We start from the raw sequence: 26,204 nt of genomic DNA, 5'->3' as shown, positions 1-26,204 counted from the left end.
CAATACTTAACTTTAGGAAGAGCCTACCAGGTCAGGGAAACGAATGGCTTATCCAATCGGATCTGGCCCGCGGAATTCAAAAGGCTGCTACAGGTCGATGGCTAGGAGTCTTTACCGGATAGCGATCGCTGGATTCAAACTTACAGTTGCTGGTTGCTGTTCTTGCGAAGGTCTCGAGCAGGCGAAGAAGGGGGAGAGAGAGAGATCTGAACTTGGCCCCTCACTTTATAGGGCCCAGGGGCTTCCCGCCTCCCGGGGCGGCCCTTGACCCTGAGTCCCAAGTGATTGGACCTGTTCCCAATCACTGGGGTCGATACGTCCAATTGCGAGGCGATTCCCCGCTCGGGGGGTGGTCGTTCACCTGCCTTTGTTTCGGCCACTGCAGGCGTCGACAGGTCTGGCCCGGTATTCAATTGCTAATATGTTGCAATTGTTCCCGGGGATAGCTGATTACACTGCAGATGTCTGGGTGGATGGGCTGTTAATAGCCCTAAGTATCGATCTGGGCCAATTTCCCCAGAGCCGAATATGCTATTCTGTCTGAAGCTGTCCGTTTCTGCCTTGTTACCTGCTTTTCCCAGCAGCCTTTCCGGTTAGCCATTTTAAATCGGGTTTTGGCCAATTTAATCAGGAAGCAGCCATTTTACGTGGCTACAATCATCATAACCTCGATGCGGATGCTCTTGGCTCCTTCAAGGAGGCTGATGTTTGCAATCGAAGAGTTCTTGAGATGGCAGCCTTTTATTGTTTATTTCAAGGAATTGGTCACCATTAGTTGCAAGGCGGGCGCTGGGGGGGGGGGGGGGGGGGGGGGGGGGGGGGGAGTAGGTTTGTGAGGGTCTATTCTTTTTTTCTGTTTATTATGGTTCATGCTTGTAAAACATTTTTTCCCCTATTTATTATTCATAAAATGAAACATTATAATAAAAATATTGATTTTAAGCAAAAGGACTCTGATGTTAGTGAGCCTGTCCTCCCAGCTGATGCAGACAATCCTGCTCCGACAACGTTGAAGATACCTCCCCAGGGCCTTGAAGTGGCATCTGTATGTAGTCTACGTTTCTGAACTGTGTAGAAGAGTGGGAGGACGACTGCCTTGCACACAAGGATCTTGGTGTCAGCACGGACGTCACGCTCGTCCTTAGGCATCCGAAGCAGGTGGTCAAGGACTAGCTATGATGTTGGGTCCATCAATGTCAGTTTTAGATAAGAGGTGGCTCCCCAGGTAGGGGAAATGTTCCATGTTTGGTAGGGTCCCTCTGCTGATTTTGATGGAGAGCAACACCAGATTTTGCCCCAGGGCAGGTTTGTATCTTCTGCCTGGTGGAAGAGGTTGGGAGGGCTCTTCAATTATGCTGTCCGTTTTTCCATGGCAGTGGGAGGTGTAGACAGACTCGATGGATAGGAGGTGAGTCACATGTCTGGGCTTTGTTCACGATTCTCTGTAGCTTCTTACAGTCTTGGACCGAGCAGTTGCCATACCAAGTTGTGATGCAGCCAGATGAGTGCTTTCTATGATGCATCTGTAAAAATTGCTAAGAGTCAACATGGACATCTTTAGTTTCCTGAGGAAGTATAGTCGCTATTGTACTTTCTTGGTCCTAGCATCCTCAAATGTAGTAATCTCAGGATGATTCCCAGTTCCACACGTTAGCGAAAGCAGGAATAAGAGGATAGATCAAATTAACACGTAGCTGGAGTGATCGTAGCCAGGAGGGATTCATATTCGTGAGGCATTGGGACCAGTTCTGGGGAAGGTGGGACTGTATAAACAGTGGGTTGCACCCAGACCTGGACCAATGTCCTTGTAGAAGCTTTTGCTAGTTCTGTTGGGGAGTATTTAAACAAGTGTGGCAGTGGAATGCACTCCCAGGAGTAAGATCAGATAGGTCAGATTCAGATCAGGAAAATGGAGATAGAACATTAGCTAGAAGATGTAGTGATAGACTTTGGATTACATGAGAAGCAAAATTTAAAGTGTCCAGCAAGGGAAAATGACAGGGTTAAACTGTTTATACTTCAATGCAAGGAGTATTACAAATAAGGTAGATGAATTAAGGGCATAGGTAGGCACATGGCAGCAGGATGTCATTGCTATAACGGAAACCTGGCTAAAGGAGGGGCAAAATTGGCAGCTCCATATCCCTGAATATAGAGTCTTCAGACAGGATAGGAGTGGGAGATAAAAACGAATGAGGAGGAGCACTAATGGTTAAAGAATCAATTCCAGTTGTGGGAAGGGATGGTGTACTAAACAGGTCAGCATATGAGGCTTTATGGGTTCAGCTTAGAAATAAAAAAAGGGCAGTTACACTACAAGTATACTACAGACCCCCAAATAGTGTAAGGGAGATAGAAGAGTAAATACGTAGGCAAATATGCCTGCAAGAACAAGAGGGCAATAATAGTAGATTTTAACTATCCTAATATCAACTGGGATTCAAACAATATAATGGAAACGGAGGGAGAAAAATTCATGCAGTGTGTCCAGGAATTTTTTTACCGGCCAATTAGTGGCAAACCCAATGAGAGGAGATGCAATTCTAGACCTAGTCTTGGGGAATGAAGAAGGGAAAGTGGGTGAAGTGACCGTTGGCAACCATATCGGGGATAGTAATCACAATTCAGTTAGATTTAGTATTGCCATGGAAAAGTACAGAGATAAAGCAAGAGTAAATGTTTTGAGCTGGGAACGGCAAATTTTGCAGGAATGAGTATTTGGATTTTTGTTTATTGTCATGTGTACTGAGATACAGTTTAAAGTATTTTTCTTCGAGCAGCTCAACAGATCATCAAGTACATGAAAAGAAAAGAAAATACATAATAGGGCAACACAAGGTACACAATGTAACTACATAGGCATCAGGTGAAGCAAACCGGGGTGTAGTGTTAATCAGGTCAGTCCATAAGAGGTTCGTTTAGGAGTCTGGTAACCGGGGAAGAAGCTGTTTTTGAGTATGATCGTGCGTGTTCTCAGACTTTTGTATCTCCTGCCCGATGGAAGAGGTTGGAAGAGTGAGTAAGCTGGGTGGGAGGGGTTTTTGATTATGCTGCCTGTTTTCCCCAGGAGGTGTAGATGGAGTTGATGGACGGGGGGAGGCAGGTTCGTGTGAAGGACTGGCTGAGGTGGACTGGCTAGTACTGCTAGAGGATCAATCCGTGAAAAACTAGTGGGAAGCACTACAAAACCAGATTCCAAATGTACAAAGTAGACCTATCCCCATCAAAAATCAGAGCAGTATTGCCAAATCTAGACTCCCCTGGTTGTCTAGAGGAATACAGGGGAAGATCAAACCGAAAAAGAAAGCGTACAATAAAGAACTAAGCACTGCAGATAGCCTAGACGAGTACAAAAAGTGAGGGAGGAAGTAAAAAAGGAAATTAAAGAAAGGCAATGAAAAAAATTAGTTAAAGAAAACCAAAGATGTTTTACTAATGTATTAATGGTAAAAGGATAGTTAAGGAAAAAATGGGACCTATCAGAGGTGAAGAAGGTAACTTGTGTGTAGATGCAGAGGCTGTGGAATAATAATATCATGTTTCCATATTTACAATGGAAAGGGATGATGCAGATATAATAGTCCAGGAGGAATGTTGATATATTGAATGGGATAATCCTAAAAACAGAGGAAGTACTAAAGGGTTGGAATCCTTGACATTTGATAAGTCGCCAGGGCCAGATGGATTGTTTCCGAGGCTGTTGAAGGAGGTCAGGGAGGAGATAGCAGATGCTCTGAGGATGATTTTCCAATCCTCACTAGATACAGGGGAGGTACCAGAGAACTGGTTCCATTGTTTAAAAACGGATCAAAGGAAATGCCAAACAATTATAGGCCAGTTAGTCTTTCGTCTATAGTGGCCAAGTTAGTAGAATCAGTCCTGAGATGGGAGTAATTGTCACGTAAAAAAGCATGGACTAGTCGGGGATGGTCAATATGGATTCGTTAAAGGAAGGTCTCGACTCTCAAATTTGATTGAATTCTTTGAGGAAGTGACGAGTAAGGTTGTTGAAGGAAGTGCAGTGGATGTTGTGTACATGGATTTTAGCAAGGTGTTTGACAAGGTCCCACAGGGCAGATTGGTCAAAAAAGTAAAAGCCCATCGGATACAGGGTAATGTGACAAACTGGATAAAACATTGCTTTAGTAATAGGAAACAAAGGGTAATGGTCGATGGATGTCTTTGCGAATGGAAAGTTGTTTCAAGTGTTCCACAGGGCTTGGTGTTGGGGCCCTTACTGTTTGTGTTATATATTAACGATTTGGACATGAATATGGGGCATGGTTGGGAAATTTGCAGATGGCACAAAGATTGACCGAATAGTGGATAGTGTCGAATATAGCTATAATCTCTAAAACAATATAAATGGGTTGGTGAGGGCAGCACGGTGGCACAATGGTTAGCACTGCTGCCTCACGGCGAGAAGGTCCTAGGTTTGATCCCGGCTCTGGGTCACTGCCCATGTGGAGTTTGCACATTCTCCCTGTGTTTGCATGGGTTTCGTCCCCACAACCCAAAGATGTGCAGCATAGGTGGATTGGCCACTCTAAATTGTCCCTTAATTGGAAAAAATGAATTGGGTACTCTAAATGTCTTAAATATATAAATAAATGGGTTGGTGGAGTGGGCGGTAAAGTGGCAGATGGATTTTAACGCACAAGTTTTAAGGTCATGCATTTAAGGAGGTCAAACAGTTATAGTGAGTACGCGGTAAATGGGAATATATTACGGGGGTAGATGAAGTGAGATATCTTGGCGTACAAGTACACAGATCCCTAAAGACAGCAATTCAAGTAGGCAAGGCTGTAAGTAAAGCATACGGAATGCTGTCTTTTATTGGCAGAGGTATAGAATATAAAAGTAAGGATATAATGTTGGAATTGTAGAAGACACTAGTGAGGCCACAACTGGAGTATTGTGTGCAATTCTGTCCAGCACATTACAGTAAGGACATAATTACTCTGGAGAAGATGTAGAGGATGTTTACAAGAATGTTGCCAAGGCTAGAAAAGTGTAGCTACGAGGAGAGATTGGATAGGTTGGGGTTATTTTCCTTGGAACGAAGAAGCCCGAGAGATGTGTACAAAATTATCATAGAATTTACGGTGCAGAAGGAGGCCATTTGGCCCATCGGGTCCGCACCAGCCCCGGCAAAGCACCCCACTGAAGCCCGCGTATATACCCTATCCCCGTAACCCAGTAACCCCCACTTAACATTTTTTGAACACTAATGGCAATTTAGCATGGCCAGTCCACCTAACCTGCACATCTTTGGACTGTGGGAGGAAACCAGAGCACCTGGAGGAAACCCACGCAGACACTGGGAGAACGTGCAGACTCCGCACAGACAGTGACCCAGCTGGGAATCGAACCTGGGACCCTGGAACTGTGCTAACGACTGTGCTACCGTGCTTATGAGGGGAAGAGATAGATGGACAGGATAACATTTCTTCCCATGGCGGGGAATTCTGGATCCAGGGGACATAGATTCAAGATACATGACAGAAGGTGTGGAGGGGACATGAGGAAGAACTTTTTTAAGCAGAGGGTAGTGGGTGTCTGGAATTTGCTGCCCGAGTTGGTAGTGGAGGCAGAGACCCTAAAGTACCGGGACCAGCACCTTAAATGCTGTAAGCTACAGGGCTATGGATGGTGCAGGAAGATGAGATTAGAAAGGACACCTAGGCTGGCATGGACAAGGTGGGCCTAATGACCTCCTAATATAGTTTACTCTTGGTTATTAACTTCTCTGCAAAGGGAACTAGGTCCTTCCTATTCACGCTTTTTTGGACCCCTCGAGATTTTGTGCATATCAATTAAATCTTCCCATAGCCCACCCTGCTCCAAAGAAAATGTCTTCTGCCTGTCCAATCTTCCCTTAAAGTTAAAATGTCTTCACTTTTCTAGCAAGAATTATAGCAAATCTTCTCTCTCCCTTCTCTCAAGTGTGATTCCAACCTTCCTGCAATGCAGTGACCAGAATTGTAGCCAGTGCTCTAGTTGTGGTCTAACTAGTGTTTTGGATGGTGCTAACACAACCTTCCTGCTCTTGTATCCTATTCCTTGGTTAATAAAGAAAAGTAATCCCACATCCATTTTTAACTGCCTTATTTCAGGGATATGTGGGCATGCACTCCCAAGTCCCTTCTGTCCCTCTGCACTTCTCAGTGTCCTTCCATTTATTGCATTTTCCCTTGCTTGTCCTCACATAAATGGCCTAACTTTTCTCTGGATTGATTTTAGTTTGTCCTTTTTCTGTCCACCTGACCAGTCCATTGCTAATTTTTAATAAAAGCATAATACTGCCAGCGCTGGAAATCTTAAATTTCTAATGGTTGCCCTTGGTCCAATACAATGCAAAGTACCCCTACTGCTCACACCTATTCTTAGTAGCAAGTAAATACAGCCCCCGTTGTGGTGAAATCCAGCACTCTTGGCCTTTTGGCTAAGATAAGCGTGAGGTCAGATGTAATGTCTGGATCTGGTATGTCTCTCTTGTGGGGACCATGAATTGGATTCAATTTGAATTGTTTTTTGGAGCAGGCAAGGAGTAGGATTAGCGGTTTGCCCCTGTCCACACTCTGAGCTCTGGCTTTGTAACTGATAAAGTAATAAGAAAAACAGGGGGGGAAAGGCCTAAGTAAATGTAGAACACCTTGTCATTTAGACTAAATAATGTACCAGAAAATGCACGAAGCACCAGAACCTGAGACTACTTCTGAGGACTCCACTCCCATGCCCAGACCAGTACCATGTCCTAACTGGAAAGGAAGATGAATTCATTTTATTTAATGAAAATTTGCAGACATTCTGGTCAGTTTCAAGCAGGCTGCACCACATTGCACAATGCCTGCAAGGTACCTGCTGAGGAAATGGACGCACAATAGATTGGATTTGTTTATTGTCACGTGTACCGAGGTACAGTGAAAAGTATTTTTCTGCGAGCAGCTCAACAGATCATTAAATACATGGGAAGAAAAGAAAATACATAATAGGGCAACACAACATATACAATGTAACTACATAATCGTACTGTACATAAGCACTGGCATCGGATGAAGCATACAGGGTGTAGTGTTAATGAGGTCAGCCCATAAGAGGGTCATTTAGGAGTCTGGTGACAGTGGGGAAGAAGTTGTTTTTGAGTCTGTTCGTGCGTGCTCTCAGACTTCTGTATCTCCTGCCCGATGGAAGAAGTTGGAAGAGTGAGTAAGCCGGGTGGGAGGGATCTTTGATTATGCTGCCTGCTTTCCCAGGCAGCGGGAGGTGTAGATGGAGTCAATGGATGGGAGGCAGGTTTGTGTGATGGACTGGGCGGTGTTCACGACTCTTTGAAGTTTCTTGCGGTCCTGGGCCGAGCAGTTGCCATACCAGGCTGTGATGCAGCCCGATAGGATAGCAATCTATTGGTGATTACATTTCATGTTGCATTTTCTGATGAGGAATAACCATGGCCAGATAACATCAATAATATCAGGAAGTTAAGGCTAAGATTAGCCTTCTGCTCCATTTACCTGCAAATATTGTACATGAATGGTCTTTATTCTTGGAAACCATGTTGTCAAAGTTTATAAAAAGTCTCTGCACTCCCCCCCCTGCAATTTAATGCTCCAGTACACTTTCATTGGTGTCAGCAGCCATCTAATCTAAATCATTGTTGAGACTTGTACTTTGACTGAACGGTGGGCAGGTTATTTGACTGTGCGAAGACTCACAGCTGAGCCTGATTTATGTTCATGTCATATTCTTTACTCGTGTGTTTTCCAACTCTATTCACTAGTTAGTATCAGAAGCTTTGCCTATATTATTCTTCCACGGCCCCTCAGGTTTAATGGTGTCACGTTTAATTGTTGCCTTGTTGGTGCCATGACTAACATGCTATTCAACATGTATATCAATGATTTGGATGAGGAAATTAAATATAATCTTTCCAAGTTTGCTGACGACACAAAACTAGGTGGAATTGTGTGTGGTAAAGAAAAGAAGCTGCAAGGTGATTTAGACAAGTTGAATGAGTGGGCAAACACGTGGCAGATGCAGTATAATGTGAAATTATCCACTTGGGTCGGAGAAACAGAATCGCAGAATGTTATTTAAATGGTGATAGATTGGAAAATGTTGACACACAAAGGGACACCAATTATTGAAAACAAGCAGTTAGGGAGATAAATGGCCTTCATTACAAGAGGACCTGAATACATAGAACATACAGTGCAGAAGGAGGCCATTCAGCCCATCGAGTCTGCACCGACACACTTAAGCCCTCACTTCCACCCTATCCCCGTAACCCCAAAAGCCCTCCTTACCTTTTTGGACGCTAAGGGCAATTTAGCATGGCCAATCCACCTAACCTGCACGTCTTTGGACTGTGGGAGGAAACCGGAGCACCCGGAGGAAACCCACGCAGACACGGGGAGAACGTGCAGACTCCGCACAGACAGTGTCCCAGCGGGGAATCGAACCTGGGACCCTGGCACTGTGAAGCCACAGTGCTAGCCACTTGTGCTACCGTGCTGCAGTACTTGTGGTACCGCAGCATGGTACAGGAGCAAGGATGTTTTACTGCAGTTGTACAGGGCCTTGGTGAGATCACACCTGGAGTATTTTGTGCAGTTTTGGTCTCCTTACCTTAGAAAATATACACTTTCCATAGAGAGTGCAGCAAACGTTTACCAGACTTATTCCTGGGATAGCAGATTGGTCGTTTGAGAAGAGATTGGGTGACTCCGCCTGTATTCACAGGAGTTTAGAAAAATGAGAGAGCTATTAGGCTGGACAGACTGGATGCAGGAATGATATTTCCCCAGGCTACAGGGTCTTGAACAAGGGGTCATGATATCAGGGTAGGGGTAGGCCATTAAGACTGAAATGAGGAAACATTTCCTCACTCAAGGTAATGTCTCTGCCACAGAAGCTTGTGGAAGCCATGTTGCTGAATGTATTTAAGAAAGAAATAGATTTCTAGATACTAATGATATCAAGGGGTATGGGGGAGAGTGGGTGTATGCTGTTGAGATAGAGGGTCATCCTTGATCTCATTGAATGGTGGGCAGGATCGATAGGCTGAACAGTCTACTCCTGCCCCTATTTTCTAGGTTTCTGCCTGCAAATTCAGATCAAGCAGGGATTAAACTTGAAAGATTTTGTTCTGTATTGCTTAGTACTATGGCTGGTTTGATGCATTTACTCAAGATCATTGGATGCCTTCAGTCTGTAATCCGAGCCCAAATGCTGCATGAATAGTACCTTAAGTGCTAGTCCAGTGGTACTGTATTTAGTGTGCTAACGGCATGGATCAGTAAATTTGCACCTGTAATTTCCTAGGTTCAGTTTTTAGCTGTGGTTGTATTTTCTAGAAATTAAGACTAAGCTCTTTCTCAGCCCAACGCATAACACCAGCTTGCCACCCTCCCGTTGATCCTGTCTACACTTCCCACTGCCTCGGGAAGGCAGACAGCATTGTCAGAGACCTCCCACACCCAGACTTTGCCTTCTTCCAGACCCTTCCATCAGACGGAAGTCTGAAGACCCGTACATCCAGACATAGAAACCAGCTTCTCCCCCACAGCTACTAGACTCCTCAACGAGTCTCCCTCGGACTGATCTTATCCCTGTAAGAACACTATTCACAATTTCCGATGCTGCCATTGCTCACGTATTTGCTTTGTTTGGCCCTTGTTCCGCACTGTAACCCATTACTTATTTGTCGATGTACTTTGTCGATTATTCTTTTTGTCTATTGTATATGTCCCCTTGGCCGCAGAAAAATACTTTTCACAGTACTTGGGTACATGTGACAATAAATTAATCAATCAATAATAATAAGGGGAAAGGGTGCTTGTCCACGCGAGTCGATTTTAAGAAACCATGGAAGATTAGGTTTTAGAGGCTTAAAGCTGGGTTTCTTGTCCACCCTGTTGTGTTGAGGAATAACAAAAAAATGAAGTAAATGTTATGTGTGTACGTGTGTGTATTTCAGACATTATGCTGTTCAAGTAGGTGTATCATTTACTGTTTACAGGTATTTCCAAAAACTCATGTGTTATGTGCACTAAAGACCATCTTCGACTTGAATGTAATGAGTTTTGCTAATGGGACTATGGGAGCAGTAAATGGAATGAGACCCAATGGTACAATAGACACGTCCAGTGTCCAATCAGACGAGGTTTGGATTGGGGTAGTCTATGGGCTGGCAGCCACTATGATACAAGAGGTGAGTTATTAAGATATTGTTTCAAAATCTTGGTAATGCTACAAAAATAATTTGTGTGCAGTATATGAACTTTCCATGACACTAATCTATTTTGCTGTTTATAATTCGGATGAAAGATTTAATGTTGTGAATCCAGAAACTGACAAACTGGTAGTGTTGTAAATGGTCTGGTCATTCACAAATTAGGTTTAATTACTGACCACAATTCATTACAGGACAGAACCTTTTTTTTGACCGATCTGCATTTCATCCTAATCCTGATTGTTGGTGGAAATAGTAGCATTATAGAAATGCTAATGTGACAAGGTGCATAGTTTTATGTGCAATTCACTGAAGGTTTTCATAAATGGAGATCTGCTTGGCAGAAAAGCAAGTGACTGTGATCCTGACAAAGGGATTATGCTGCAAATATTTGGCAGGCCTGGCAGCTTCTGTGGAGCTAGTGAGAGAGAGATTGATTCAACATTTCAGCACGCTTGACCCAAAATATTGGCTGGAATTTTTTGGCACCCCCCCTGACGGGATCTTCTGGTTCCGCCTAAGTCGATGGACGTTCAAATGGTGAGCCGCATCTGCCACGGGGGAATTTCAGCCATTAACTCTTTCTTTGTCATCAGGTAACTTGTCATTCCCGTAACAGCCTCCCCGAACAGGCGCCGGAATGTGGCGACTAGGGGCTTTTCACAGTAACTTCATTTGAAGCCTACTTGTGACAATAAGCGATTTTCATTTCAGGTGCTGCCCAACTTGCTGAGCTTGTTCAGCATTTTGTGTGTCTACTTTAGAGATCTAGTCAAAGGAAGTGTGTTAAAATGTTTTAGTTTTAATAAATATACCAGAGGTTTCCAGGCTTCTGTGGCTGTGGAATGGGTAACTCTGAAAACTACACTTTGTCCAGCACTTGCTTTCAATCCCAAACGCATGTTTCACCTCCCTAATTCTGCTGCACCAAAATCACCTAACTGCTACTAAACTCCAAAACCTCATTTTCAAAAGTTCCACAGAGCTACCTTCCAAGCTGATGTACATTGCCTACCATCTGTATTCTCTAACTTTTAATCTCTTGATTTTAAGCAAATAATCACTGATTTCATGTGGGAAGACCAATTACAATTTACAGGACATGGTGTTAACGGGTTGAAGAATTGTGAGGGTAGCAGCGTAAGTAAGGATGAGGTGGGTGACTGGGTGAGGAGAGCACAGACAAGAGAACGGAGGAGGAAAGGAACAGGCAATTATCAGAGTAATTGCATCCACCATAGATCCTACACAATTTCCACAAAGAGCCATCCAGTGGTCAAAGTATAGAAATAGACTATTAAATTCGAACTACCATTCATAGACGTTTACGGTGCTGAATGAAGCCATTTGGCCCATGTCCACACCAGTCACCAAAGATCTGACTACACTAATCCCGTTTTCTACCACTTGGCCCATAGACCTGGAGGTTACAGCAGTGCAAATGAAAATCTAAATAATTTTTCAATGTTACGAGAGTTTTTAACTTAACCACCCTTTCAGACAGAGTTCCAGACTCCTGCATTTCTCCTCAACTCTTCTCTTAGTCTTCTGCCTCTTTTATGCCCCCTGGTTATTGACCCCTCTACTAATGGAAAAAGTCCCTTCCTATACACCCTGGGTGGGATTCTCTACCCCTGGTGTGACGTGCCCCTGCCAGCAGTGGATTCTCTGTCCCGCCAGCCTGCCAATGGTTTCCCATTGTGGGCATCCCCGTGCCGTCGGGAAATCCCAGGGTGTGAGTGCACTGCCGGTGCAAAAGAGGATCCCACCAGCGGAGAATCCAGCCCCTTATCTCTGCCCCTCATAGAAGTGCTATCAGGTGCTCTCTCAACCTTTGTTGCTCCGAGGGAAACCGTCCCTGCCTATTCAATCTTTCCTCGTAGCTCAGAGCCTCCAGGCCAGGCAGCGTCTTGGAAAATCTCTTCTGCACCATCTCCAGTGCAATCGCATCCTTCCTATAATGTGATCAGAACTGCACATAGTACTCCAGTTGTGGCTTAACCAGCATTTTATACAGTTCCACTATGACCCCCTTGTGTTCTATGCCTCAGCGAATAAAGGCAAGTATCCCATATACCTTCTTAACCACTTTACCTATGTAGCCATCTGGGATGGCCACTTACAACCAGGAACAGAGAAACTCACAAAGCCTAGCGGGTAAAATGGACAAAGCAAGATTCAGGCAGGCTCAGAGCCTGAAATGTATATTTGCAAGCAAGGAGTCCAGACGGTATCGAAACTCTGACAAATTAGCATTTGATGGCCCATCTTCACCAAGTCAAAGGACTGGTACTCGAGCAACCGGTACAGTCCCAGACATTTCGGCGCCACTCCCTGTTCAAGGGAAGCGTAAACAACGGTGTCAGGGACCACTTGGGACACGCCCGGCCATCCAGATCCCCGCCTATTTATTGGTTAGGAATCGAACAGAGTGATCAGCGATCACCCAATTAGTGGGGTCCAAACTGAAGGACCGCCCGAAAGAGCGCGAAAACCCCCAAGCACAAGAAGAGAGTCTGCCATATGTTCAACCTCTTTTGGACCTGGCACCGCGGCAACGTCCATCTCCAATCGCAGCACCACCAGAAGCAAGTCCAAGTTCAACGCTCACTGCCAGACGGATGAGCCTAGCTGAGCAGCAGTTACTTCTCCAGACTCGATAGATCCAGAATCGGACAGTGGCCACTGTTCCTCTGACCTAAGCCGGGTGCCTGAAGTTAAGTACAGGTTGTCTTAGTCGATAGGTGTAGTTAACTAGTAGTGTTTATGTTGCATGACTAATTGTGTGTAAATAAAGTACCCTTGACCTTGAACTAATTAACTGGTGTTTGGCTCTTTGATTGATAGCCGGTTGAAACTTGTGGTGGTATCATTTGATATCTGGCGACTCTGAGCATTAGAATATAGATATCAAAGAAAGAAGGGCAAACCCACTGATTGCCGTAGTTAGAGCAGAGCCACACAGGAAAAGAAGGGCAACACCTACCTGCCCTGTAACCGGAGGAATCTGTGGATATGCCTCTGATCTTCCATACTTTTCATATTACAGCAATTCTGGAAAGTCTCTTCCCCATCTTATCTCTCCTTGTGTGTGCTCCCAAATGCATTCCCTCCACCCATTCCTTGGTTCGTGTGTATTTCTCCCCATACCCCCCTCCCCAGCATATTGTGTGTATATCTATCTATGTATGTGTGTGTGCGTGTGTGTGTGTGTATATATATATATGTATAATATTTTATATATATATATATATATATATTTTGACATGTGACCAGATAGTTGAATTTGTGAATCATAAATGGACACGGGAAAGGTTCCAGTAGATTGGAAAAATGTTCACATAACGCCCTTTCTCAAAAAGGGAAGGAGGCAGAATGTGGGAAATTACAGACCAGTTAGTTTAACATCTGTTGTTGGGAAATTGCTAGAATCAATTATCAAGTAATATCAGGATGTTTGGAAAGGGAAACCGTTATCCATCAGTGTCCGCATGGTTTTATGAAGGGCGAATCATGTTTGACTAATTTGCTTGAGTTGTTTGAAGATGTCACTGGCAAAGTGGATAATGGGGATCCTGTAGATGTAGTATATCTGTACTTCCAGAAAACTTTTGATAAGGTGCCACACAGAAGGTTAATTCACAAGGTTCGATCACATGGAATTAGGAGTAATATATTAGCTTGAATAGAAGACTGGCCGACGGACAGAATACGGAGAGTCAGGATAAATGGGTAATTTTCTGGATGGCAAGATGTAACTAGTGGGGTGCCACAGGGTTCAGTCCTTGGGCCCCAGCTATTTACAATCTATATAAATGACTTTGATACAGGGATAGAAGATTCTATAGGGACTTCCGGTTGCGGCGATGACCAGCTAAGCCGCACGTTTCGGCACCTCCCGTTTCAACGGACTTTTGGGCTCTTATCGGGAGCCCCAACGGAAATTTTTTGCGGCCAAACCCAGTGTGAGGTGACAAAGGAAGGAGTCCCCCCGGGTGTGGATGGAAAGGAGCGACAGTAGTGGCCAGATTGCGGAGGATCCTTTGGAGCAGCGGCAGAGAAGAGAAGGGAGGAGCAAGATGGCGGCCGAGGGAGCCCAGATGGTATGGGGCCCGGAACAGCAGGAGTTCCTCCGACGATGTGTGGAGGAGCTCAAGAAAGAGGTGCTGGCGCCGATGTTACTGGCAATCGAGGGACTAAAGGAAACACAAAAGGTCCAGGCGATGGAGCTCTAGAGTGAAGGCAAAGGCAGCCGAGAACGAAGACTAGATACAGGGCCTGGTGGGAAAATCGGAGCCGCACGAGGCACTACACAAGAGGTGCATAGAAAGGCTGGAAGCCCTGGAGAACAGCTCGAGGAGGAAGAACCTACGGATTTTAGGTCTCCCCGAAGGAATAGAGGGAGCGGATGCTGGGGCGTATGTGAGTACGATGCTCCATACTTTAATGGGAGCTGAGGCCCCAACGGGCCCCCTGGAAGTGGAGGGAGCGTACCGGGTCCTCGTGAGAAGACCAAAGGCAAGGGAAACACCAAGAGCAATAGTGGTGAAGTTCCATCGCTACAGGGAAAGGGAGATGTTCCTGAGCTGGGCTAAGAAGACACGGAGTAGCAAGTGGGAGAACGCGGTGATACACGTGTATCAAGACTGGAGTGCGGAGGTGGCGAGAAGGAGGGCGAGTTTCAACCGGGCCAAGGCGGTGCTCCATAGGAAGAAAGTCAAATTTGGGATGCTGCAGCCGGCGGGATTGTGGGTCACACATCAGGGCAAACACCACTACTTCGAGACGGCGGAGGAGGCATGGACATTCATTCAGGAAGAGAAATTGGACTAGACTTGAGAAATTGATGCCCGGAGAGGGGTAGCGAGGTGGTGGCACAGAAATGTAAAGTGGGAAGAGGGGAGGGCTAATGTATAATAATGTTGGACAGGGAATTCTCCTCCCCCCCCCCCCCCCCCCCCCCCCCCGATGTGGGGGACATGAAGAAATGTGGGCGCCGGTGGAAAAGGGGAATGAGGGAACTGCGGCATTAGGGGCGGGGCCGAGAGGAAGGCGCGGGTATTTTCCCGCGCTATGGAAACTATGGCGGGGAAAAGGGCGCAGGAAGGAAGGGAGCCTCACGCAGGGAGGTCAAAGGAACGGGGGAAGCCGAAGTCAGCCAGAGTTAGCTGACTTCCGGAAGCAATATGGGGGGAGTAATCAAGCTAGAGGGGGATCATGGGGGGGGGGGGATTAACTGGGTTGCTGCTGCTGAGAGTAAGGGGGAGCTGATACGAGACTAGGTGGTCGGGATGGGAGGGCGCCGTCTGGGGGACAGACGGGTGCGTGAGACCTGGGTGAGGAGATGGTTTAAAAAAGGGGATGGCTAGTCGACGAGGGGGGTGGGTAAATGGCCCCCCAACCCGGCTGATCACGTGGAATGTGAGAAGTTTAAATGGGCCGATTAAGAGGGCAAGGGTGTTTGCGCACTTAAAGAGACTGAAGGCGGACGTAGTTATGCTCCAGGAGACGCACCTGAAGTTGGCGGATCAGGTTAGACTAAGGAAAGGATGGGTGGGACAGGTATTCCACTCTGGGTTGGATGCGAAAAACAGAGGGGTGGCAATACTGGTGGGGAAACGTGTATCGTTCGAGGCTAAGACCATAGTGGTGGATAGTGGGGGCAGGTATGTGATGGTGAGTGGCAGATTGCAGGGTGAGGCGGTTGTGCTGGTGAACGTATATGCCCCGAACTGGGATGACGCGGGATTCATGAAGCGAATGCTGGGACGTATCCCGGACCTGGAGGTGGGAAACTTGTTAATGGGGTGGGGGTCTTTTACACAGTGCTTGACCCAGGCTGGACCGGTCCAGATCCAGGACCGGGAGAAGGCCGGCAGCGGCCAAGGTGCTTAAGGGATTCATGGAGCAAATGGGGGGAGTGGATCCGTGGAGATTCGCCAGACCGCTGGGTAAAGAGTTTTCCTTTTTCTCCCATGTCCACAAGGTATATTCCCGGATAGACTTTTTTGTTTTGGGAAGGGCACTGATCCCGAGGGTGGTAGGAACAGAGTACTCGGCTATAGCCGTGTCAGATCACGCCCCGCATTGGGTGGATCTGGAACTGGGAGAGGAAAGAGAGCAGCGCCCACTCTGGCGATTAGACATGGGACTACTGGCGGACGAGGGGGTATGCGGAAGGGTGAGGGGATGTATCGAAAGATACCTGGAGGTCAATGACGATGGGGCGGTCCAGGTGGGAGTAGTATGGGAAGTGCTGAAGGCGGTGGTTAGAGGAGAGCTGATTTCCATCAGGGCCCACCAGGGGAAACGAGAGGGTAAAGAAAGAGAGAGATTAGTAGGGGAAATTTTGAGGGTGGATAGGAAGTATGCGGAGGCCCCAGACGAAGGGCTATACAGGGAAAGACGAGGATTACAGACTGAGTTTGACCTGCTGACCACGGGAAAGGCAGAGACACAGTGGAGGAAGGCACAGGGGATGCAATATGAATATGGGGAAAAGGCGAGCCGGCTGCTGGCCCAACTACTTCGGAAGAGGGGGGGGCGGCGAGAGAGATTGGAGGAGTTAGGGACGAAATGGGAAAGATGGAGCAGAGAGCAGGGAAAGTGAACGAGGTGTTCAAGACATTCTATGAGAGGCTATATAAGTCCCAACCCCCGGAGGGGAAAGAGGGAATGATACACCTTTTGGACCAGCTAGAGTTCCCGAGGGTGGAGGGGCAGGAGGTGGCAGGTCTGGGGGCGCAGATTGAGGTGGATGAGGTGATCAAAGGAATTGGGAACATGCAAACAGGGAAGGCCCTGGGACCAGATGGGTTCCCAGTGGAATTTTACAGGAAGTATATAGACCTGTTGGCCCCGCTTTTGGCGAGAACCTTTAATGAGGCTAAGGAAAGGGGGACATTACCCCCGACAATGTCGGAGGCGACGGTATCGCTAATTCTGAAACGAGACAAAGACCCGCTGCAGTGCGGGTCATACAGGCCCATCTCCCTCCTAAACATAGACGCCAAACTGTTGGCCAAAGTGATGGCGACAAGGATAGAGGATTGTGTCCCAGGGGTGGTACATGCCGACCAGATAGGGTTTGTTAAGGGGAGACAATTGAATGCCAATGTACGAAGGTTGCTGGGGGTGATGATGATGCCCCCACCGGAGGGGGAGGCAGAGATAATGGTGGCGATGGATGCAGTGAAGGCATTCGATAGGGTGGAGTGGGACTATTTGTGGGAGGTGCTGAAGAGATTTGGGTTTGGGGAGGGGTTCATTAGATGGGTTAGACTCTTGTACGCGGCCCCGGTGGCAAGCGTCATTACAAACAGGCAAAGATCGGGATACTTTCGATTACATAGGGGTACAAAACAAGGGTGCCCCCTGTCCCCATTACTGTTCGCGTTGGCAATTGAACCATTGGCCATAGCGCTGAGGGACTCTAAGAGATGGAGGGGGGTGCTTAGAGGGGGAGAGGAACATCAAGTGTCACTATATGCAGACGATTTGCTGCTATATGTGGCGGACCCGGTAGAGGGGATGCCAGAGGTAATGCAGATACTCTGAGTTTGGAGAGTTCTCGGGATACAAATTAAATATGGGAAAGATCGAACTTTTTGTGATGCACCCCGGGGAACAGGGCAGGGGGATAGATGCTCTGCCGCTGAGGAGAGTAGCAAGGAATTTTCGATACCTGGGGATACAGGTGGCCAGGAACTAGGGAACCCTACATAAACTTAACCTGACGCGATTGGTAGAGCAGATGGAGGAGGACTTTAAGAGGTGGGATATGGTGCCCCTGTCATTGGCGGGCAGAGTACAGGCGGTTAAAATGGTGGTCCTCCCGAGGTTTCTTTTCGTTTTTCAGTGCCTCCCCATCCTGATTACAAAGGCCTTCTTCAAAAAAATAGATAGGAGCATTATGAGCTTCGTATGGGCGGGAAAGACCCCGAGGGTAAAGAGGGGGTTCCTGCAGCGCAGTAGGGACAGAGGGGGATTGGCACTGCCGAGTCTGAGTGACTACTATTGGGCCGCCAATGTGTCGATGGTCTGTAAGTGGATGAGGGAAGAAGAAGGTGTGGCGTGGAAAAGGTGGGAGATGGCGTCCTGTAAGGGAACGAGCCTAAAAGCGCTGGCGACGGCGCCGCTACCATTCTTCCCGAAAAGGTACACCACAAACCCAGTGGTGGTGGCGACCTTGAAGATCTGGGGGCAGTGGAGACGGCATAGGGGAGTGACGAGTGCCTAGGTGTGGTCCCCGATAAGGAATAACCACAGGTTCGTCCCAGGAGGCTAGATGGGGGATTTCAATGTTGGCAGCGAGCAGGAATTAGGAAGCTGAAGGACCTGTTTGTGGACGGGACGTTTGCGAGTTTGGGAGCATTGGAGGAAAAATACAAGTTGCCACCAGGGAATGCCATCCGATACAAGCAAGTGAGGGCATTTACGAGGCAACAGGTGAGGGAATTTCCGCGGCTCCCGACACACGGGCTCCAGGATAGAGTGATTTCGGGGGCATGGGTTGGAGAAGGTAAAGTGTCCGAATATACAGGGAGATGAGAGACGAGGGGGAGGCGATGGTAGAGGAGCTGAAGGGAAAATGGGAAGCGGAGCTGGGGGAAGAGATTGAGGAGGGGCTGTGGGCAGATGCCCTAAGTAGGGTAAATTCCTCGTCCTCGTGTGCCAGGCTTAGCCTGATTCAATTTAAGGTTCTACACAGAGCGCATATGACTGGAGCAAGACTGAGCAGGTTTTCTGGGGTGGAGGACAGGTGTGGGAGGTGCTGGGGAAGCTCGGCGAACCACACTCATGTTCTGGTCGTGTCCGGCACTGCATGAGTTCTGGGAGGGTGTGACAAGAGTGATCTCAAAGGTGGTGGGGGTCTGGGTCAAACCAAGCTGCTGGGGGTTGGCAATTTTGGGGGTTGCAGAAGAACTGGGAGTGCAGGAGGCGAAAGAGGCCGACGTCTTGGCCTTTGCGTCCCGAGTAGCCCGGCGAAGGATTCTACTTATGTGGAAAGAAGCGAAGCCCCCGGGCGTGGAGGCCTGGATAAATGACATGGCAGGGTTCATAAGACTGGAACGAATAAAATATGCGTTAAGAGGATCGGCTCAGGGGTTCACCAGGCGGTGGCAACCGTTCCTTGACTATCTCGCGGAACGATAAGAGAAAAACAGAAAAGACAGCAGCAGCAACCCAGGGGGGGGAGGATTATTCAGTGTTCTTGTTTTTTCTTAGTTAGTTGTTGATATTTGCTTTTTGTTTATTTGTTTTTCCATCTGCTGTTAGTTTAATATATTATTTAAATAACATTTAATGTATATTCCTTTATTAAGTTGTAAAAACAGAAAATCTTTGTTTGAAAAACTTCAGTAAAATATATATTTTTTTAAACATTCTATAGCCAAATTTGCAGACAATGCAAAAATTGGTGGGACAATAAGTTGTAAAGAGGAAATAAGAACCTTACAAATGGATATAGATAGGTTAGGAGAGTGGGCCATAATGTGACAGATGGAGTTTAATGTGGATAAGTGTGAGGTCATGCATTTTGATCGAAAAATGGGAAGGCAGCGTATTATCTAAAATGGGGAGAGACTTCGGGGTGCTCTGCTGCAGAGGGATCTGGGGGTCCACGTTCATGAGTCATAGAAAACTAGCATGCAGGTACATATAAAGAAAGGGAACAGAATGTTGGCATTTATAGCTAAAGGAATAGAGTATAAACGTAAGGAAGTGTTGTAACTATACAAGGCATTGGTGAGACCACACCTGGAGTATTGTGCATAGTTTGGTCCCCTTATTTGAGAAAATATATAGAGGCATTGGAGGCAGTTCAAAGGAGGTTCACTAGGCTGATTCCAAAGATGAGGGATTTTTCGCGTGAGGAGAGATTGAACAGTTTAGGCCAACACTCTCTAGAGTTTAGAAGAATAAGTTGAGATCAAATTGAGGTATACAAGATGGATCTGGAGTCACATGTCGGCCAGACCAGGTAAGGATAGAAGATTTCAACATCCAGTGTTCTCACTGGAACAATGGAGGTTGAGGGGTGACCTGATAGAGGTCTACAAAATGATGAGGGGCATAGACAGAGAGGATAGTCAGAGGCTTTTTCCCAGGGTAGAGGGGTCAATTACTAGGGGGCATAGGTTTAAGGTGCGAGGGGCAAGGTTTAGTGGGGATGTACGAGGCAGGTTTTTTTACACAGTGTAGTGGGTGCCTGGAACCCGCTGCCGGAGGAGGTGGTGGAAGCAGGGGTGATAGTGACATTTAAGGGGCATCTTGACAAATACATGAATAGGATGGGAATAGAGGGATATGGACCCAGGAAGTGTAGAAGATTTAGTTTAGACTGGCATCATGGTCGGCACAGGCTTGGAGGGCCGAAGGGCCTGTTCCTGTGCTGTACTTTTCTTTGTTCTTTGTTCTTATGATAACATATATGGATAAAGTAGAGGTGGAGCAGATGCTTCCCCTTATGGGGCATTCTAGAACAAGAGGTCATAGTCTTAGGATAAGAGGTAGCAAATTTAAAACTGAGTTGAGGAGAAACTACTTCTCCCAAAAGGTTGTGAATCTGTGGAATTTGCTCCTCCAGAGTGCGATGATGCTGGGATAGTGAGTAAATATGAGGAGGAGTTGGAGAGATTTTTAATTGGTAATAGGCTGAAAGGTTATGGAGAAGGGGCAGAATGCTGAAGTTAAGGCCACGATGAGATCAGCAATGGCGGAGCAGACTCGACAGGTCAAATGGCCCAATTCTGCTCCTATATCTTATGAACTTGTACCCCAGTATGTGGTGGGAAAGTAAACTTTAAATTAACACTCGATTGTGTGAAGAGAATGTTTCATTATGGAGCTGGGAGAACAACAAATATTTAACTGCACAACTTTGCATTCAGTGTACTAGTAATTGATGCTTGTATTCCTTTACTTAAATATGCAATTAATTGAATCCCCAGGAGTTTGTATTTGGAAGAATGAAGATGGCTTTTTAGCACTTGTTTGGTTCTTTAAATCTATGTGTTAATTGTATCCTTAAAATTATTATTGTTAAACACATCCTTTCTCTGGGGATTCATAGGGACTTGTCGATGAAGGTTTCAAGACTGCAGAGGGGACGTACAGGACAGTGTGGGAAAGACTTGGCATGGCTTTTCAGACGCCTGAAGCCTATTGCAAGAAGAATATCTATCGTTCTCTGGCATACATGAGACCTCTGAGCATTTGGAGTATGCAGCTAGCACTGGACAAAATGCATGACCAACTCAACGTGTCTGACTCTTCCACATAAATCTGAAGCTGGTCCATGCTCATTTATCAGTTACTTTCTTCATTCTTCATTCAGTAATGCACCACAACCTCGGCTTCAAATACAAGTTTGTCTATTGTCTAAATATACCAATACTTTGTTGTTTTATGTCATGTTTGTTTATATATAAAACGTGCATTCCTTTTGGGCGAATTGTTATAAGAATATCTCACCGTAACAATTCAGTGAGGAGGAGGCAGAGGGTCATGCAAAAGACCTTGCGCTGTATTCTCCCTCCCGCTGCACCCGGTTTCTGATGTGGCGCGTCCCCGCCGGCAGCGGGATTCTCTGTCCCGGCAACTAGCCAATGGGGTTTCCCATTGTGGGTGCCCCCACGCCGTCGGGAAAGCTGCCAGCGAAACGGAGGAGCCCCCCAATGGAGAATCCAGCGCCTTGTCTTTCAATTATGTAAAATGACTCCCCTTAAAGAATTGAATTAATTACAAGAACTTCATTAGTACTTTGCAGTAAAGCCCTTTCATATGTAGTAGATTTAATCAACTGAACAGCAAATAGTTGTTGCAACAAAGAAAAGTTGACAAAGCTTCAGTTCTCACATGAGCATCTCAAATTTGCTGAGTTGACAATGTAATGAAAGACTGAAACATTGTTTTTTGGGCAGCCCTGCAATTTGTTAGTTAGAACAGAGTACTTCTTTTATTTTTTTGAATGTTGAAACCGAAAAGTTGAGACCTTTTCAGGCACATGATAACTGGTACTGTGGAATATCAGGTTAGATACTATAATTTGGATTACTTTCAAACTATAAAGTACCAATGATGACTGGCTCAGACATTCAATTATTAAATATATTTTCTAATATTTTTAATCCAGATTTATATTTTAGTTCCTGAATGATATGCTTTATTACATCACAGACATTATCTGAATTGAAATATTTAAAGTTATGAATATAGATGATCATCAAATTGCATCTTTGCACTTTTATATGTACAATCAGTTAGAAAATCAGTGCAATTTTATAAATGGTTGTGAAAATGTTGAGCGAAAATGTTTCTTGGGCACATCAAATTTTCTGGTTTAACTTACTTTTGAAAAGGGGTTCAAATAAAGCACTACAGTTGTATTGAATTCTTGTGTTAGGAATGCTTACGTTTGGGTACGGAACAGACTTTTGACACTAAAACTGGTCCTCCGGTTACTTAAATCCAGGTGTGAAAATTGTACATTTTTGTAGAAACAAATTGTTTTTAGTAGGATGTTTCTTGCCTACTTGAATGCACCCACAAGTGTATTATTCAAAATGAGAGCACAAATGTTGGGTTTATTTACTGTGATGAATAAAAATTGTTATGCATCTTCACTTTCCGTTTAAATTGGACTAAACTACCCATGTGTCTAATAATTGTTACTTTTTTTAGTGCAAAGCAGTGGTCATTTGGGGGAGAAAGGTGGAGTAAAATGCTATAAACTAACCTTTCCTATCTCCAACCCTGTAGGTAAAAGATTTTCCTTCAAAGACCAATGTCAATTGCATATTGAAAAGCAGAAATTATAAAGACTTAAGGTTTAACAAAAAATGTTGGAAGTTATACAGTCAGCCACTGGAAATAGGATTTTCTAGCTATTGCCCTGACTTTCAAATGTTTAATTTTAGCATTGTCTCTGAAAACAAAGGCTTTAATATTTTGACATTTAATGCCATAGAGGCTAAACAAATTCACTGAAATTTGCTCATGTTTCAAACATGTTTGTTCATTTTGAGAATCTCAGATTTATATTTATTGTCACGTGTATCAAGGTACAGTAAAAAGTACTGTTCTGCATACAGTCCAGGCAGATCGTTCCATACATGAAAATTACTTTCTAAATCTCGGTGCACATGTATTTTCTTAAAGCTACCTAATGGATCGTTTAATTTTTATTCCAAATATACAAGTGGTCCTGCTTTCTCGCCCATTACATTTGTTATTGCAATAGGACTTATTTTATTTAGCATATTTCCAGTGGCCAAAGTGGTCTGATGGGTGTCCAGAGAAACAATATACAAAATGGGTCCTAATGAAATTTTCTGAAAGACATTTTGAGCATAAAAGTTTTTCTTTTATTTGTTTTCGTGATATGGATGTCACTAGCAACGTCGCCATTGATTGCGTTTTGCTGCTTTGAGAAGATGCTGGTGGGCCTTATGCTGGATAGGATGGCAGTGGCGTGTTTGCTGTTACCACCTTTTGGGCAGCTTTGAATTTGTCTATATATTTGTTTCTGGAACATACCTCTTCATTCACCTGAGGAAGGAGCAGTGCTCCGAAAGCTAGTGACATCGAAACAAACCTGTTGGACTTTAACCTGGTGTTGTAAGACTTCGGACTGTGCTCACCTCAGTCCAACGCCGGCATCTCCACATCACCTTTTTTATAACCACCCACTAGATTCTAGAACACATACGGCTGGTTCACCAACAAGAAGGAAAACAATATCGCATTCAACTCGAGGCATCCCTCACTGGAACAAGTGAGCACATCACTTGGTTTGATAGCACATTGGAAGCCATGTATGAAAAAAATTGAAACATAAAACTGAAGACTGTAATGGAGGTCTGGGGCAAAATTTCACTTCAGGGTGTGAAGCAGATGAGGTAGTTGACAAATTGCTACCCATTTTGAGCTGTTGCTGGAATTGAATTTCACCCCAATCCCTTGGTGTCTGTATCAATTACTGATTTTCTAGCATGTAAGTGAAAATAAGACAATCTGTGCTGCTGACATTTTAAATATTAAAAATTCAGTTCAGTAGAGCAAAAACTTAATTGCAATTGTAAACTTGATCCACCTGTTATTTTTGGGGAACAAAAATGCCACCATATAGAATAATGCGAAAAAAGATGGGAACAGGAGTCCCATTGAGCTCTCAAGCCTGTATGACAGTTCAGTTAGATAATGGCTGATCTGTAACTCTATTTACTTGCTTTGATTCCACTTCCCTTAATACACCTTCCTGCCACAAATCTATCGATCTTGGCTTCAAAATTTTTAAAGGACTTTATCTCACCTTTTTTTTGGTTTGGAACAGCAAGTAGAAATTCCTTATTTCTTCTTTAACTTCCCCCCCCCCCCATAGAAATGCAGCAGCAATCTAAGCCTAATGGATTTTATGCAGCTGCTGTTCATCTATAATTTCAGAAGTTTAGATTGAAGTGCTACCTGGCTTAAACCATTTTCTAGATTAAAATGGTTATTTACTTTTAAATTCGGGTTTTGATGCAAAGACTTGTTCGGTTATTACTGCCATTGTGTGTAATAGCTGAACAATCAGCATTAAGGACATATATAGTTTGTTACTATAAAACTTAAAATGCTTTGTATGATATTACATGAAAGTAAATTACAATTGTCTGTTTGCATGATCTATAGCCAAGTGTTTATTAAGAAGATTCTTTTTAAGTTTTGTTGCTTTTGTTTTTTTTAGCATGTAAAGTCATTCATGCTCCACTAGGACAGCAATTGGCATTTGTAAATGTAGGATTGCACTTGTCAGTATGTTGTACTTTGTAAATTTTCAATATGGTGTGAAGGATTGAAATAAAATTCAACGGAGAAGCTTTGATTGTTTTTGCATTTATAATAGAAATACAGCAACGTTATTTGATCTATTTTCTTGGTTCAACTTTGGTTTGGAGAATATTGAACAAAGGAGGCTCTAATGCATTTCAACGTTGATCCAAAATGTATACAGCAAACGCATTTGAAACTATTTCATATTTCTGTGGCGTATTCACCCCACTTGTATCACCACTAGAACTCTGCCTCTAGAACATTATCCTGTGATTGATTATCATTAAGAAACTGGTATTCGATGAAGGTATTCACCCCCACTTCTACAAGTCTAATCCTGGGAAGCAAGTTTATGGCTATTGAGACAGACAATGAAACTTAATTAAAAAGGGATGGGATAAGTATTTGAAAAGGAGAAATATAAAAGGATCAACGGGAATGGAGTTGAATGAGAGCATCAGCAAAGGGGCCTAAATGGCTGTCTCCACTGTGCTATAATCTTATTACTAATGAGAATTCCCTTTTCTTGAATCCAACCTTGATGAATGTCAGCCATGATAATTAATGGGCCAAATGGCCTCCTCTTTTCTATGTTTCTATGAATAGTTTAGAAATGTTAATGCTGAACTGAGTTGTGGACAAAGATGTGCTGAAAAAAACGCAGCATGCTGCCCTTTGTGCAATTCTTCCGGTCAGCTTCATCAGGCAAAGGCTAAGTACAGAATGGCTCTGATTAGTTCAGAATTGACACATTCAGGTAGCGCCCAAAGAGATCAGACCTTTTAAAGTAGCATTGATTAGGGAGCCTGAGTACACCTTGTACAATGCACTTGGATTCTGGAAGTAATATTTGGATGAAGTTACAGAATTGCTATTGTCATGGGAGTGCCCCTTTTAAGAAAGGTTTTTGTCTTATCACATTGCTTTAGTGTTGTCACTTTTGTGGGTGGAGCTGAGCTGTGGCTGAGAGTTTTTGGTTTCGCTTTCACATTTGGCTGCTGTGGACTCAGACAGAGAACAAAAGTGCTTTGGCCTGTCTCTCTCTCTTCAATTTAAATATCTGTTCCAGTAAAAATCACCTTGGTGGTGGCATTAGATATTATTTGCTTTCCAGAAGGGGTTAAACTTGCTGGTGAGATGGGGTCAGAAT

The 26,204-nt window shown here is 44.8% G+C and overlaps 1 protein-coding gene across 2 annotated transcripts in view; it reads left to right on the top strand.

Annotated features, from left to right (window-relative positions):
* The window catches only part of gba2 (glucosidase, beta (bile acid) 2), a 94,682-nt gene extending 69,581 nt beyond the window's left edge, over positions 1-25,101 (top strand). For both annotated transcript variants that reach the window (XM_072497178.1, XM_072497177.1), the window contains 2 exons: positions 10,022-10,213; positions 21,312-25,101. In XM_072497178.1, coding sequence (XP_072353279.1) covers positions 10,022-10,213; positions 21,312-21,521 — 402 coding nt within the window. In that variant the 3' untranslated portion in view covers positions 21,522-25,101. The remainder of the gene's footprint in view (positions 1-10,021; positions 10,214-21,311) is intronic.
* Positions 25,102-26,204: the final 1,103 nt, after the last annotated feature.

This window comes from Scyliorhinus torazame, chromosome 3, assembly GCF_047496885.1.
Source record: "Scyliorhinus torazame isolate Kashiwa2021f chromosome 3, sScyTor2.1, whole genome shotgun sequence".
NCBI classification, from domain to species: Eukaryota; Metazoa; Chordata; class Chondrichthyes; order Carcharhiniformes; family Scyliorhinidae; genus Scyliorhinus; species Scyliorhinus torazame.
This window is presented reverse-complemented; position numbering and strand designations above follow the sequence as displayed.